At 49.5% G+C, this 15,767-nt stretch overlaps 1 protein-coding gene across 7 annotated transcripts in view; it reads left to right on the top strand.

Annotated features, from left to right (window-relative positions):
• The first annotated feature begins 14,568 nt into the window (after positions 1–14,568).
• The window catches only part of DOCK6 (dedicator of cytokinesis 6), a 40,659-nt gene continuing 39,460 nt past the window's right edge, over positions 14,569–15,767 (top strand). For all 7 annotated transcript variants that reach the window (XM_019744903.3, XM_019744902.3, XM_074338161.2 and 4 more), the window contains exon 1: positions 14,569–14,723. In XM_019744903.3, coding sequence (XP_019600462.2) covers positions 14,680–14,723 — 44 coding nt within the window. In that variant the 5' untranslated portion in view covers positions 14,569–14,679. The remainder of the gene's footprint in view (positions 14,724–15,767) is intronic.

The following is a 15,767-nucleotide window of genomic DNA, read 5'->3' as shown; positions in this document are numbered from 1 at the left end:
AATTGTCATTTAAAATAAGGAGCCTCAGATTCAGGGGCTGAGGGCCTAAAAGTGGGGGCGCAAAGGAGGGCGAGAAAATGGGGTGAAACGGAGCATGGGAAAATGCAAAGTGCAAAGGAGGTTGGAGAGAAGAGGGAAACAAGGAGGGTTGGGATGGAGGCACGGATGCAAATGAGGGTGGGAAAAAGAGCGGCGGATAAGGGCGGGGAGGGTGGGCGGCAGTAGGTGACGTGGAGGTAGCAGGGCGGTGAGCAACCCCGGTGGTAACTGGGGAAAGGAGTATCCCGTGCGCGCAGCGTAAGGTGCTCCACTCCGTCCCCCCGCCCCCCTCCGTTCACAGCACGGCAGCGGCTCGGGTCCCGGCCTTGCGCGTCCCCTGGCGGCCGTCAACGGAAGCGCGATCCTACGTATGTCAGACTCTGGCTTCTACCTGCAAGATACATCCATCCGTCCCCCAGAGATGCCGCTCAGCCCGCCAGTGTGAGGAAATGGTGGGACAAGCCCTACACGCCAAGTCCCCCCAATACATATGCATTAAATTGATGCGAAGAGACAGAAGTGTACAGGCATTCGACAAATTACTACAAGTGAAAAACATTTGTCAGAAAAGCATGCGGAAAACCAGTGCAAATTGATCAGTGACAATTCAAAGGTTCTGGAAAATAGTGAGAAGCTCTCTTGAAGTGGCTCTACAGAGCCATTGGGAGGACATTTAAATACCACTGTAGAAATAACACAAGAGCCCCTCCAATATTTCCTTAATAATAAGGCGTAAGGTATATTGACATTGTCCTAATTTATTTTTCCACATGCTTGGTCTCCTTCCTTATATTTTAGGAGATGCATTTTAAAAGCAGGATTTCCAAGAAAATGGAATATCTTAAACACACACACAAATACACATTTATATTAATAACCCATGTTGGTCAATGAACTGTCCTTAAATTTATGGATTTGGGGCAACCTGGTCTGGACCCCCTCTCGTTCTGAGAGCTGCGCCTCTTTACTCTTTACTTTTAATAAACTATCCTCTTTTACAACTCCTCACACAAAATAATTTATGGATTTGTCACCGACAGCAACAATACAGGGTTCAGGAGATAGGTTAACCTGGTGGACTGTCCATTTAAAACTTGCAGCATTGATATATTTGTGTGTTTAGAGCCTGCAAAACCTGGATCCATGCAATGGGCTTAGCATGTGGCCAGCCCTCAGGCAATGCCAGGCAGAACTGTCATCTTTTTAAAATTGTGACTATCCTTTCTTGCCCCATTCTAACCACAGAATGAGTCTGGTGGTTTAGCTCCTGTCTTAGAAAGGAACAGATCCTCAAAAAGTTAAACATAGAATTACTGTATGATCCAGCAATTCCACTCCTATGTTATACACACAAGAAATTGAAAGCAGGGACACAGACCCATGTTCACAGCAGTACTATTGACAATAGACACAAGGTGGAAATAACCCAAGTGACCATCGGATGAACAAAATGTGGCGTACCTTTACAATGGAATATTACTCAGCCTTCAAAGGAGGGAAATTCTGACAAATGCCACACCATGCGTGAACTCTGAAAATATGCTGAGTGAAATAAGCAAGTGTGTTAGTCAGCTAAGGCTGCCTTAACAAAATACCACAGACTGGGTGGCTTAACAAAAGAAATTTATTTTCTCACAGTTCTGGAGACTAAAAGACTGAGATCAAGGTGTTAGCAGGGTTGGTTTCTCCTGAGGCCTCTCTCCTTGGCTTGCAGACAGCTGTCTTCTCTCTGTGTCCTCACATGGTTTTCCCTCTGTGTGTTCCCTCTTCTTATAAGGATACAAGTCCTATTGGATTAGGAACCACCCCAATGACTTCATTTAACCTTAATCATCTCTTTAAAGGCCCTATGTCCAAATACTGTCACATTCTGAGGTACTGGAGGGTAGGACTTCAATGTATGAATTTGAAGAGAATACAATACAGTGTGACTGCTGGATGCCACCGAACTGGACACTTAAAAATGGTCAATTTTATATCAAAAAGACAACAAATAACAAGTGTTGGTGAGGATGAGGAGGAAAGGGAACACTCGTGCACTGTTACTACGATTGCAAATTGGTGCAGCCACTATGAAAAACAGTATGGAGTTTCCTCAAAAAATTAAAAATATTAATAGAACTACTTTATGATCCAGCAATTTCACTTCTGGGTATTTACCAAAAAAAAAATAAAGAAAACTCTAATCAAAAAAGATATATGCATCCCCGCATTCATTGCGGTGTTATTTACAGCAGCCAAGATATGGAACCTAAGCGTCCATTGATGGACAAAGGGATAAGGAAGATGTGGTACATATATACAATGGAATATTACTTGGCCATAAAAAGGAATGAAATCTTACCATTTGCCGCAACATGGATAGAGCTAGAGGGTATGCTAAGTGAAATAAGTCAGACAGAGAAAGACGAATACCATATAATTTCACTTATATGTGGAATCTAAAAAACGAAACAAATGAACAAACAAAACAGAAACAAACTCATAGATACAGAGAACAAACTGATGGTTGCCAGAGGGGGAGGGGATGGGGGGAAGGGCAGAAAAAGTGAAAGGATTAAGAAGCACAAACTGGGGTGGCCGGTTGGCTCAGTGGTTGGAGCACAAGTGCTCATAACACCAAGGTCGCAGGTTGGATTCCCACATGGGCCAGTGAGCTGCGCCCCCCGCCCCACAACTAGACTGAAAACGACTTGACATGGAGCTGAAAAACACGATGTTCCCCAATATCCCCCAATAAAAAGTTTTAAAAAAAAGAAGTACAAACTACCAGTTCTAAAATCAATAAACCTTGGGGATATAATATATTGCACAGGTAATATCAATAGTATCATAACTATGTACTGTGACAGATGGTTACTAGACCTATCATAGTGACTGCTTTGTTGGGTATATAAATGTTGACTAACTATGTTGTACACCTGAAACTGATATAATATTGTATCTTAACTATATTTTAATTTAAAATATGGTTGATTTTATGTGTACAGGAATAGAGGCCCCCTGGTGGTGGGAGGTGGAAATGACTGGGTTGAGAACACAGGTCTGTTCTTGCAGCTCCTATGGAATGTCAGTCATCTCAGCGCCCTCCGGCAGTGGAGTGGGTGCAATATTGCCCCAAACGCTAAAATCCATGTCCAGCTGGAGCCTCAGAACGTGACCTTATTTGGAAATAGGATAATTGCGGTTGCAATTAGTTAGGGATCTCGGGATGAAATCAGTTATATCACCCAATTTAGTGTGGGTTTAGGCCCTAAACTCAATGGGCCTTGGAGGTTCAATGTTGTAGAAAAATGATCCCAGGTGTTGCTAAGATGATGCGACAGGTTCCAAAGCTGTGCATTCAGAACAATCCCAACTTTGAAAAATTAGCTCAGATACCTGTTCTGTAAAGAAAAATGACCAGAAAGGAATCCACAAAAATGCCAGCGTTGGTGGACATTCGGGAAAAAGTTTTTTCTTATGCAGTCTTTTCTGAAAATGTTCCCAAATTGTGTATAATAAGCATGAATTCCTTTGGCATGCAGAAAAAAATGTTAAGAACATGGAGGGATGTTATGATTGTAAAAGGGACCCGGGGATCAAAGGATCAAAGACACTGAATGATCGTCTTCAGCCGGGACCTCTGCATTCTTGGCAGGGCTTTCTCACCATCTCAGGGGATGTTTCTTTCCGAGCCTGGCGGGAATACTGAAAGCCACGACCTCATCCTGGACTACGCAAGTGAGAGAGAATTTACGGAAACGAAAACCAGCTCTGACCTGAAACTTAGCCGGTACTCAGGGTCACGGGAAACAATCCCACCCAGCACAGGAATTTCTTCCACAGGCGGCATTCAGACTGTTTTCTGTGGTTCTCTCTGAAAAGATCTGAGAGAGTTGGTGTACACATTTCTTGGAGCCTTTACTCCACGCCAGGCGCTTAACAGTCTGGAACCTTCCCTCCCATCCTTGGAGGTAGGTATGTACCCAATTTACAGATGGAGAACCAGAGGTATGATGGGGGAAACCTTGTGCCCCAGGTCACACCGCTGAGATCTGACGGCTGGTCTTCTGAGTCCAAAGTCAGGGCTTCTTTCTGACCGGTGGCATCTACCGACTCACTAATTCATCCAGCAAGTATCCCAGGGCCTGCCAACCACTGTGCCACAGAGTCTGCCATCCCGAACTCAGATATTTTAGGGACCCAAATATGTAAACAGACAATTACAATATTGGCTTCTTTCTGAGAACATTAGGTGATGGGGATCTCACTATCTGACAAAGCAACGTGGTTCATTATTGATGGGTTCCAGTCTGACTCCCTTATTTGTTGGGCTGGCAAGTCCTCAGGCCTCCATGAGGCCAAGGGGACTCTGAGCCCATACCTGTCCCATTTGGAAGTTCAGCTTTAGATCTGCCTCACTACCTCCTCCTCGGCCTAGCTTCCAGAGTCGGCCAGGGTAGCCTCTGACCCTTCACCTTTGGCCTTTCTGACACCGGAAGACCCTCGAGACATCACCAGACCCCTTTTTAATGTGTTCAATGTGGACAGATGGAGCAGCTGGCACCAATATCTAGCTTCCATTATTTAAAAACAAAATGAAGTCCGGCCATTTTTCATCATAAAAGTAGCCTGGGCTATGATTCCACTAATATGAAATACGTATAATAGGCAAACTTATAGAGACAGAGGTAAACTAAAGGTTACCAGGGGTGGGGGAGGAAATTATTGCTAAATAAGAATTTCTGCTTGGGGTGATGAAAAATCTTGGAAATAGTGGTGATAGTCGCTAGACACTGTGACTATAACTGATGCCACTGAAATGTACACTTAAAAATAGTGAAAATGGCAAATTTTATATTATATATATCTTACCACAATTTTAAAAAGCATAAAAAAGTAGTCCATGCTTAGTCCTAAAACATCCAATCTAGAGAGCATCCCTTTTACTTTCACGTATTCCTCCAGATTTTTCTACCTTATATTAACCTTTATAACATTATTCTCTTAAACGAGATGGGTCCTCTCCATGTCATCTCACCCCACAATTTCAAGGATTCCTGTCTGCTCTGTTCATTGGATGTCTTCAGTACCTGATACACAGTAGAAGACCCATTGACTCTTTATTCAAACTTCATCGAAATGAGAAAACCCTGTGTCTGGAGAGACCCAGAGATCCAAGTGCAGTTCTGGCTCTGCCCCGCACTGGCTGTGGGACCCTTAGCTGTTGATTGGCCTCAGTATACCTGAGTCTTACCTGCAAAATGGGCTCAAGAAGTGTTTTCATGTGAAAATGTGGTGAAATTGGCACCCTTATACACTGCTGGTGGGAAAATACAATGGGACAACCACTTTGGAAAATAGTCTAGCTGTTCCTCAAAAGGCTAAATGTAGGATTACCATATATGCACCCAAGGGGAATGAAAACATGCACGCACACAAGTCCCTTGTGCTTGTATACTCACAGTGGCACTATTCACAATAGCCAAAAGGTGGAAACAGCCCAAAGGTCCCTCCACAGATGAACAAATAAACAAATTATGGTCTATCCACACAGTGGAATATTATTCAGTCACAATCAGGAATGAAGTTCTGAAACAGGCTACAATGAGGATGAACCGTGAACACATGTCACTAAGGGAAAGAAGCCAGATGCAAAAGACCACATATTGGATTATTCCTGTCATATGAAAGCCCAGAATAGCAGGTTATTGGGGACAAGAGACAGGGGACAGGGGAATAAGAGCTAAAGGGTGCAGGGTTGTTGTTTTTTTAGGTGATGAAAATATTTTACAATGGCCTCTGATGAAGGTTGCATGTATCTGTGAACATACTAAAAACCATTGACTTGGACACTTTAAATGAGATGTTGTATGATATGTGAAGTATATCTCAATAAAGCTATTTTTTTTAAATAGATTTTGCTTCTGAGCTGGAGTTGAGGAGAAGCTGCTGGCCGAGGGTGGCCCAAGGTCAGCTGTCCATCTGTGGGAGTAAACTTGAAAGACTGAGGAGGGAGGAGACCCAGGAGAGCACAGTGCCCACAGCTCAACCCGGAAGGCTGAGGTGAGGTCAGTCCAGCCCCAAACTAGTAACCATTTCCTTTGTGGCCTTAAAGAAATAGGCTGTGACCTTACTTTGTGGCCTGAAACCACAGAGGAGGTTCCCTTTGTGGGATCTCCCGTCCCACATCGGAAGTTGTTCCTCATGGGTTTTTGGAGCAAGCACCGTGGGTTCCACAGCCCTGAGGTCTGGCCGGAAGCCTCCTGGAGGCCCCGTCTGCTCTCTGCATCACTGGCTCTGGCCTGTTCATCACAGTCCCCTGACACTCTCTGCTTTACCCATGCCACCCTCTGGACCCCGGGGTGGCTTTGCCTTCATCTGACTCATTTTAACTTCATTTCCTCTTTAAAGACCTTATCTCCAAATACAGTCCCATTCTGAGGTCCTGGGGGTAGGGCTTTAACACATGAATCTGGGTGGGTGGGCAGAATTCAGTCTCTAAAAGGAAGTGAGACCAGGAAAGGAAGGCAGGTATTAAAGGTGGTATAGGGCTGGTTAGCCCCACGGTACCTCTGGGAGATAGCATGTAGGACAAGCACCTGCAGGCAAGGGCGCCGGAGATTTATCCAGCAGCCCCCACTCTCCCCGCTCCCGTCCTGTCAGCCACTGGCTGAGGGCTGCCCTCGGGAGGTGTTAATCCTCAGGCACTTCTCCCCTACTCTGTGCAGCCTCCAGAGAAAACTGTTCTACCAAACTCCTATTCATCTCTCAGCGTCCAGGAGCACCTCCACAGGTAGCCGTCCTTGATTTCCCCACCTTTTTAATGCACATTCATTAAACCCAGGCCTATCTGACCCCAGAATTTGAGCGCTCAATCCTGTGCCACAGTTGTCCCCAAGGTCACATCAGGGGATAAATGACCACTTCTCTGAATCTTGGGTTTCTCGTCTGTTAAATGGAGTGATAAGCCAGTGGGAGAATAAAGCTGGGCTGGGTTCACAGCACAGGGCTGAGCCTGGCCTGGAGCTGCCTGGGTAGGATCCCAGGTCAATCCTACTACTCCACAGGGTCTCTCCTCCACCTTGGGGGGGACACAAACAGGATGGTTATGAGCACAAGGCAGGATTCACATAGTATTGGGTTCAATCAAATCTCAGCTCTGCCACTTACCTGCTATCTGGCCTTAAAAAAGGTGACCGTACCTCTCTGGGCCTTTGATTGATTTGTTGAGCAATTATTATTGCAGACTGTGTTCTAGGATTGGGAACACAGACATAAGCAAGGCAGAGAAGCATCCCTTCCCACCTGGAGCTGACATCCTCCTGTAGTGGTGTTGGGGGTGGGAGGTGGGGAGGAAACGATAAACAGATGTATAATATAATCTGAAATGTCAATGAACAGATGTGTCATAAAGAAAAATAAAGCACCATCTTCTACTGGGTGATAAGGGAACATGGCCTCTTGGAGACATGGCCTTTAAATTGAGACCTGAAAGAGTAGTGAGGTAAGAGCCCTGTGGATACCTGGGGAAAGGCATTCCAGGCAGAAGGAAGCGCAAGTTGTACAGGGCCTTATGGACCATGGGGAGGACTTGGGCTTTAACCCCCAGGGAGATGGGAGCTATGGAGGGTTCTGAACAAAGGAGGGCTGTGTTCTGACTCAGGTGCTCACAAGCACCCTCTGGCTGCTGCATAAAAGTCAGAGTGTGGGAGGTGAGGGCAGGAGCCTGAAGACCAGGACAGAGGTGAGTGCACCAACACAAGTGAGTGATGAAAGAGGCTGGCCCAGGGTGGAGGGCTCAGGAAGAGGAAAGAAGTGCTCAGATTCTGGCTAGATCCCAAAGGCAGAAGCCACAGGCTCAGCACTGGGCTGTCTGCAGTGGGGCAGGGGTACTTCCTACATCTGATATATGATCAATTATAGATGCTGTGGTCTCCTGCCCTCCTCCTGGCTAAGGACAGCTTTTAATCACATTATCACAAACTCATTTACTTTCACCCAGCACATGATCAGGTCAACGCAGGGCATTATCCTGTTCATTTTGGCCAATGCTATAAAGTGATCTATTGTTTAAATCTGCATGTCCCTGACCGTGGGTGAGTGAGCATCTCTTTGTGAGCTTCGCACTTTCCTTTTTTTAAAAACCACTTTCTTGAGGTATGATCGACATACAAGAAGCTGTACATGTTTAATGTACACAATATGATGAGTTTGGTGGGTTCGTCTTTTGTGAGTTACCTGTTCCTGTTCTTGACACATTTTCTAGATGAGGGTCGAGGGCTGTCCTGTTCTGGTTGATTTGCAGAAGTTCAGCAAGCCTAGATTGGTTTCAGACCTTGCAAATGTTATCTCCCATAAAACAGACAACTGGGCCGGCCCGGTGGCTCAGGTGGTTGGAGCTCTATGCTCTTAATGCTGAAGGCTGCCGGTTCGATTCCCACATGAGCCAGTTGGCTCTCAACCACAAGGTTTACAGTTGACTTCTCGACTCCTGCAATGGATGGTGGGCTCCGCCCCCTGCAACTAACAACGGCAACTGGACCTGGAGCTGAACTGCACCCTCCACAACTACGATTGAAAGGACAACTTAACTTGGAAAAAATCCTGGAAGTACACAGTTCCCCAATAAAGTCCTGTTCCCCTTCCCCAATAAAATTGAAAAAAAAAATGAAGTCCATTCATTTAGAAGAGGAAAATGTTTCTCCTGCCCTTTACCCCAGCCTCTTGGAATTCTTTGAAGAGGATATCTAGAAAATCAAGTAAATATGGGTGTATACATTTTCCCCTAATATTTTGCAAAAACGATGTCTTCCTATACACCCTGTTTTGCACCATGTTTTTCTCATTCAAATCCACTCCATATACATTGCATATATGTTGTTCTCATTGTTTCTTTCATTTAAAAGAAACATTCTTTTTCACAGCTGCATAGTATTCCATTGTTCAGCCAGAGTAGAGCCAGCCCCTTGTGGATAGTCATTACCATTCTTGGCTGTTTAGTCAACACTGCCACAAATGTCCCTTTCAATGTAAAGACTAGCTTTCTAGAAGTGGACTTTCTGAGTCCAAGGGTTCATGGGTTTGTAACTTTGAAACATCCAGCCGATTTGTCCTCCATTTGACATTTACTTAAGGACACCTATGCCAGCAACACACGTGAGAATTGGATCTTCCTGAAACAAACCAGAGGGTATCCCTGCCCTGCTCCTCTACTGCTCCCCACTACCCACTGGGCTATACCCAGATCCCCAGTGGGAGGCCTTCCACTACCCTAGAGTCTCCCCCTCTCCTCCCTGCCCCCCACCTGGGGGACTTCTCCTTCTCCTCTCGATCTTGCCTTGTGAGTCCCTCTGCCTGGGGCTCCCTCCCTATCCGGTTCCGCCTGGCTGACATCCACTTGAATTTTAGGTCTCAGCACTGACATCACCTCCTTCCAGCCCGCAAGCCTGGCATACAGCAGGTGCTCAATAAATACTGGTGGAATAAATGAATGAAAGAGGCAGGACAGGGGAGGGGACAGGCTTATGGGACAGAGGAGGGGGTCTGTAGGCTACAGGGAGGGGTGTGTCTCTCTCCTAGGGCAATGGGGAGCCATAGCAGGCTTTATGCAACGGAGAGGCATGAGGGACAATTCCATTTATTTACAGGCACATTTTTTTTGTGCCATGGGCCCTTAACAGTGGAAGTTTGTAAGTGCATGCAAAACCTCAATGGTAAAGGAAATCCATTACAAACCCATTAGATTGGGGTACAGTTATCGAAATATGTTTTAATTGTAGTGAAACTTGTGCATCTTTCTAAACACAGTAAATATGAAGCTGAGTGGCAGGTCAAGTGACTGCTATCACTAGAAACAGGGTGGGCATGAGTCATGAAAGTTTTTCTCCTCTAAGTTTATGGACAGCTTTGAATTCTATCTGCAGACCTCTTGGGTGTGTGGGGACCCTCATGAAAACTCCCCAGGTGTTGGGATGTGATGAGAACACCAGAAAATGAGCAAAACTAAACAGAGGTGTCACCAAAAGGGATAAAGAGTGATTTCCAGGAACAATGGACTAGCATCCAGACAGACAAGCTTCAGGTGGCTGGGCCATCTGTTCAAAGACAAACAGGAAGCCTGAGGCCTGCCCCTCTGGCCTCTCTGGACTCAGCCTTTGTCTTTATGATTTAAACTCCCAAAGGCAGGACATCCCCAGCTGGCTTCTAGCTTCCTTCCCTAGCAGGAAAAACAAGGCAGCATCTCCCTAGGTTCTGTGCTCAGCATCTCCTGGGTTCTGTGCTCTCTTTACAGCACATCTTGGGCCCTCATCATAGCCACATAGAGCCATCTCAGAGTACCATCCATATTTCACAGATGAAGAAACAGGCCCAGAATGGGTCCAGGTCACCCAGTCTGGCTGGCTAAGCCAGGATTGGTATCTAGATCTCTTTGGATTCCAAGTCCTGCCTGTGACTGTTCCTATTCTGAGTTCACCACTGACAGCAAGACACTCATTCATTCATTCATTCATTCATCAAGTGATTCACCAAGTTGCTAAAATGCATCTGAAGAACTAGGGAAGGGGCAGACGGGTGGCTCAGTTGGTTAGAGCGCAAGCTCTGGGCAACGGGGCTGCCGGTTCGATTCCCACATGGGCCAGCGAGCGCCCTCTGCAACTAGAATGAAGTCAATGAGCTGCTGCTCAGCTCCCAGGTGACCAGATGGCTCAGTTGGTTGGAGCATGGGCTCTCAACCACAAGGTTGCTGGTTCGACTCCCTCAAGGAGTGGTGGGCTGCACCCCCTGCAACTAACGACAACAACTGGACCTGGAGCTGAGCTGGGCCTCCACAACTAAGATTGAAAGGACAACAACTTGACTTGGAAAAGTCCTGGAAGTACACACTGTGCCCCAATAAAATTCCCGTTCCCCTACCCCAATAAAATCTTTTCAAAAATTTGAAAAAAAAAGAACCAGGGAAGAGGTTTCCCTGAGCATAACAGACCCAGTTCAAGTCCTATGACTCAGATGTTGTGTGATTTTATGCCAGTGGCTGCTCCTCTCTGGCAACCCACACTGGTAGGTTGATAACCTGGGGTGATGACACTACCTCCAGGGTTAGTTGGAGCCTGGCTACAGCAGGCGCTCAGGAGACACTTGTTGAATGAATGTCCCTTGCTCCTTTCTCTCCTCACCCTGCCTTACCTGCTACTCCCCCAACTCACCTCTCCTTGTTGGTGAGAGGGTGTCCTGGGCAGGAGAGCTGGGGCAGGGCAAGTGCCCTGGGCTGGCTGGTCCTGCTATTCCTGCTGCGGGCACCAGGGGACAGTGTGCACCCACATTCCACTCCCCCACCCCCACCCCCTCCCACCCCCACCGCTGCCACTTGCCTCTAGCACCCGTTTGGGAAGCTGAGGAATGGATCCCTCTGCTAGCAGGCTGAGTTCTCCCATTACGCTAATGGTAGAAACGGGAGGCAGCAGGGGACAGGGAGGCACCAGTGTCCTCTGGCCACTGGACCCGTGTCCCACTATGCTTCATTCACTCTTTTATTGAGCACCTGCTGTATTCATAGCCCTCTGCTTGGCGCTGGGGACACAGCAGCAAATAAGACAAAATGCCTTGCTCTGATTGAGCTGACATTTGAGTAGGGGAACGGAACCAGACAGTTACAACGAGGGTGGTCAGGGCTGTGATGGGGAAACCCAGGGGCTGGTAGGGGGAGCCCAGAGGAGCTCCTGACCCAGCTTGGGCAGGAGAGAAAGGTGGTCAAGGAAGGCATGAGACCTGAGGAATGAATAGAAGTTTGTACAGATAAGGATGGGGAAACAGTGCTCCTGTCAAAGATCTGGAAGCAGCTGCACACCACGCCTCCCCACCCCACCCCCGCCTCCCTACCACAGAAAGATAAGTGACATTGATTATAATATAATGTGACACTGATTCAAATAGTGAGGTCATAGAACAAGCACTGAGCAGCAGATCAGGAAAACAGAAGAGAGGCCAGAAATAAGTATTTATGGAGCACCAACTATGTGCCAGGTGCTGGAGACATCTTAGAGACAGATAACCTGGCCACCCTGACACAGCATGATCAGGGCTGTAATGGGGGACGCACAGGCAGCTGTGGGAAGCAAGGATGTCCAAGCAGAGATTTAAGGGACAGAGAAGAGGTCAGATGGGTAGTGGGTAGAAGAGCATTCCAGGTGGAAGGACCAGCACTGGGCATCGGTGTGAACAGAGATGGTCTTCAACTCTACTCCATTGCTCACACAGACATCCAACTTGCCAGCAAGTAGATCTGCAAGAACCTGCCCTCTTCTGGCCATCTCCTCAGGTCCACCCCCACCCAGCCCAGTCATCTCCCACCTGGACCAGTGCTATGCTTCCTCCCAGGTCTGCAGGCTCCCAGGCTCCCACCCTGACACAGTCTGTTCTCCCACAGCTGCCAAAGAAGGACAAAGTCCCCAACAAGGATGGCCTCTGTTTGAGCAGCTGTCGGGGTCACCCCAGCCCCACCTGGCTGAGTCAGGCTTGAAGAGGCATTGCCTCACCAATCAGGTCTGGCAGGCACCTGGCTCCAGGCAGCTGGGCGGGGCCTTTACTTCGTGGGATCATTGAAGTTGCGTTTCCACCAAGACAGGACTTGGAGTTACTGGGCTCATAGCCCCCACCAGCTCCGGTGTGGAATCACCCCTTACAAAACCTGGAACATGATGCTCCCAATGTCCTTGCCCCGTGCTGTGTCTGACTATGAGCCCTCATGGAGCAGATGAGGAAACAGAGACTCAGAAAGATTGAGAGATTTACCCTCAGTCACACAGCCTGACCTGGATTGGGACCCAGCTGGTATGTAGAGACAACTACTTTGGGGTCAAGGTCCCTGGGTCACAGATCTGGAATCACAGATCTGACACTCATTCACCGAATGAAATGGGGCAAGTCACTCTGCCTCTCTGAGCCTCAGTGTCCTCACCTGTAGAAGAGAGATGATGACGGCAACCACATGTGGGAAGGGGAACAGCATGTGCAAAGGCCCTGAGGTACAGCTATGTCCTAGTGTTTAGAGGAAAACTGAGGAAGCAGGCAATTGGAATGAAGTGATTGATGGAGAGAGTAGCAGGACAGGGAGTGACAAGGGCAGATCATGCAGGGCCTTTTGGGCCTCGGTGAGGAATTTGGCTTTTATCCTGAATTAGGTGGGAGCCATGGAGGATTCTAAGCAGAGGAGAGACGTGACTGGACTCAGGTGTTCCCAGTCTCCTTCTGCCTACTGAAGGAGTAAGAAACTGGGAGGGGTGAGGGTGGGAATCCAGAGACCAGATAAGATGGGGCTGGACTGGAAGGAGGTATAGGGGAGGGGAGAACTCTGCCAACCTTTGCTCATATGCATATTTCCTGCCCAGCCTGCTCTCAAGCAGGGACTTTAGCCCAGGAGGCTGCAGGTTGGGGTGAGGATGACTCCGGGTGGGGCACAGCAGGGAGTGATGGGCGGGGTCACACCTGGCGTCTCTTATGCCAAAGTGGCTGGACCACTCTGCCAGGTACTTAAGCTACTGACACACATGTGCACATGTCACATGCCAGGCTGGGAGCAACCCTGTTGTGCCCTCACTGGTCTGGGGCTAAGTAGCAGGGTATGGGGGTTCCCCCACAATCCAGGCCTCCCTCCTGTGGGCTCAGAATCTGACATTTATCCACTGGACAACTGGGGCAAGTCACTCTGCTTCTCTGGGCCTCAGTTTCCTCATCTGTAAAAGGGGAATGACGACAGCACCCATACACAGGAAAGAGAACAGCACATGCAAAGGCCCTGAGATAGAGCTGTGCCATAGTATCTTCCAGTTTCAAATTCTCCCTAGGATCAGGGCTGGAAAGGCCATCAGGAGGAATCTGCTCATGCAAAGGCTTGGAGGTGAGCAAGGGATTGGCACATTCAGAGGATGAGTGAGGTCTGGAGAATTCTCTAAGACTACTGCGGTGGGGCTGGGAGAGGGACCATTGGGAAGAGAGTAGAGACCACAGATTAACCAGACATCCCCACATCCTCCTCCCAGTGAAGGCTGCCAGGCCAGTCCAGCCTCCCAGACTGGCTTACTCAGGTCCCACCACCAGGTCCTGAATCACATCTCCTGGCTCTCAGAGCCCAAGTGGACCAGTCCGCCTCCCTCAGCCCGAACTGGGGCCCATCCCATGGAGGACTCAGAGAGCCCTGTGCTCACTCAGGCCTGGACAAGCGCCCGAACACACCTGTGCCTCAGTTTAATCATCTGTAAAATGGGAGAAATGAGAGTTCCTGTCGCTCATGTGAATTTCAGGGCAGCACTTAATAAACGTTCACGATTATACTAATTATGGTGATTATCAAGAGGCGGAAAGAGCTTCACCGAGTCCGAGACCCCCACCCCCGGCCTCAGTCCCGGCGTCTCTCCTCCTCTCCCCACTCAGAGCATCGGTTTCCCCACCCTAGCCCCGAGGGCGCGGGGGTGGCCAGGGGCCCCGCGTCCTTCCCGCCGACAGGGGCAGCACGGAGCGGCCTGGGACACCCGGAAGGGCCCCGCCTCCGGTCCCGGCCTCGCCCCGCCCAACCCGGCTGCCCAGAACCAAGGACGCGGCAGCGGCGACCACAACGGGGACGGTACGCGCCTCGCTGGCGGTGGCGGGACGCGGGGCCCCATGGCGGCCGCCGAGCGCCGCGCCTTCGCGCACAAGATCAACAGGTAGCGCGGCCGCTAGGTCCCCTCCCGGTGACCCCACGTGTCCGAGCCCCACCCCGGGGCTGCCCGGCCCTGCTCTGCCTGGGCGCCCCCCATTCAAGTCCCTTCCGTCTTCTCTAGGTCCTCCGGGGCCGGGGTGTGAGAAGGGAAGGGTGGCAGGGTCGGGCTGCGTATCGCGTCCGGGCTGCGAGTGCGATGGCGGCTGAGGTCGGTCCTGGGAGCCGGGGGGACCGTGGGGGCGTGTCCCGGGGGCCTTCCTGGAGGCAGCAGTGCGGGGAAAGCGGGGGAGCTGGGCGCCCTCGGCGCCCCCTCCCTACCTCTTTGCCCCTCCTGGGTCCCCGAGCCTGAGGGCATGGGAATTGGGGGAAGGGGATTTTGCATCCCATCCTCTGTGCCTGGTTTGGGGCGCTGGGATTTGGGAACAGAGATGATTCTCCTGGCAGCCTTTGAACCCCCTTGGAAAGTTTCCCGTGCTCTTACCCCCGCCAGTCTCCCGTGTCCAGCTGTCTGGGGGGCAGGGGACAGCTGTGGATGCCCCCACCCCCACCCCCCACACTGCTTCAGGCTCTCCCAGCACTGACTGGACGCGCTGGAGATGGATGGGTGATTGAATGGAAAGAGTGGGGGCTGGGGACAGAACCAGCTGGTGGGCAGACGGGGGAGGGGACAGGCGCCAGGCGCTGGGGGATCCATTTCCGTGGCCAATGGAGATTGTGAGAGACTCAGTCTGGGAGGGGGATGTCAGACTCTCTGGAGATGAAGAGCCTCTCCCCCATCTTGGGGCTTTTGCCTCCACAGGGGTCAGAATTTATTCAGGGGTCCTCTCCATAGGGGACCTGTCCTGGCCACTCCCAGGTGAAAAAGCTGTCCTGTGGGTCCAGCGCTGGTTTGATGGAGACGCAAGAAAAGACCTGCCCCTTGGGGGGCAGATACAGTAGGGGAGACAGATGGGAAGCACAATAAAGTAGATTATTTGTTAGTGATAAGTGCTATGGGGACACACAAGGCAGAGAAGGGAGATAGGGAGGGTGAGGGATATTTTAGATA

This window comes from Rhinolophus sinicus, chromosome 15 (assembly GCF_057876585.1).
Source record: "Rhinolophus sinicus isolate RSI-liver-muscle chromosome 15, RSI-T2T, whole genome shotgun sequence".
Taxonomy (NCBI): Eukaryota; Metazoa; Chordata; class Mammalia; order Chiroptera; family Rhinolophidae; genus Rhinolophus; species Rhinolophus sinicus.
Note: the sequence above shows the minus strand (reverse complement) of the source record. Positions and strands in the feature narration are given on the sequence as shown.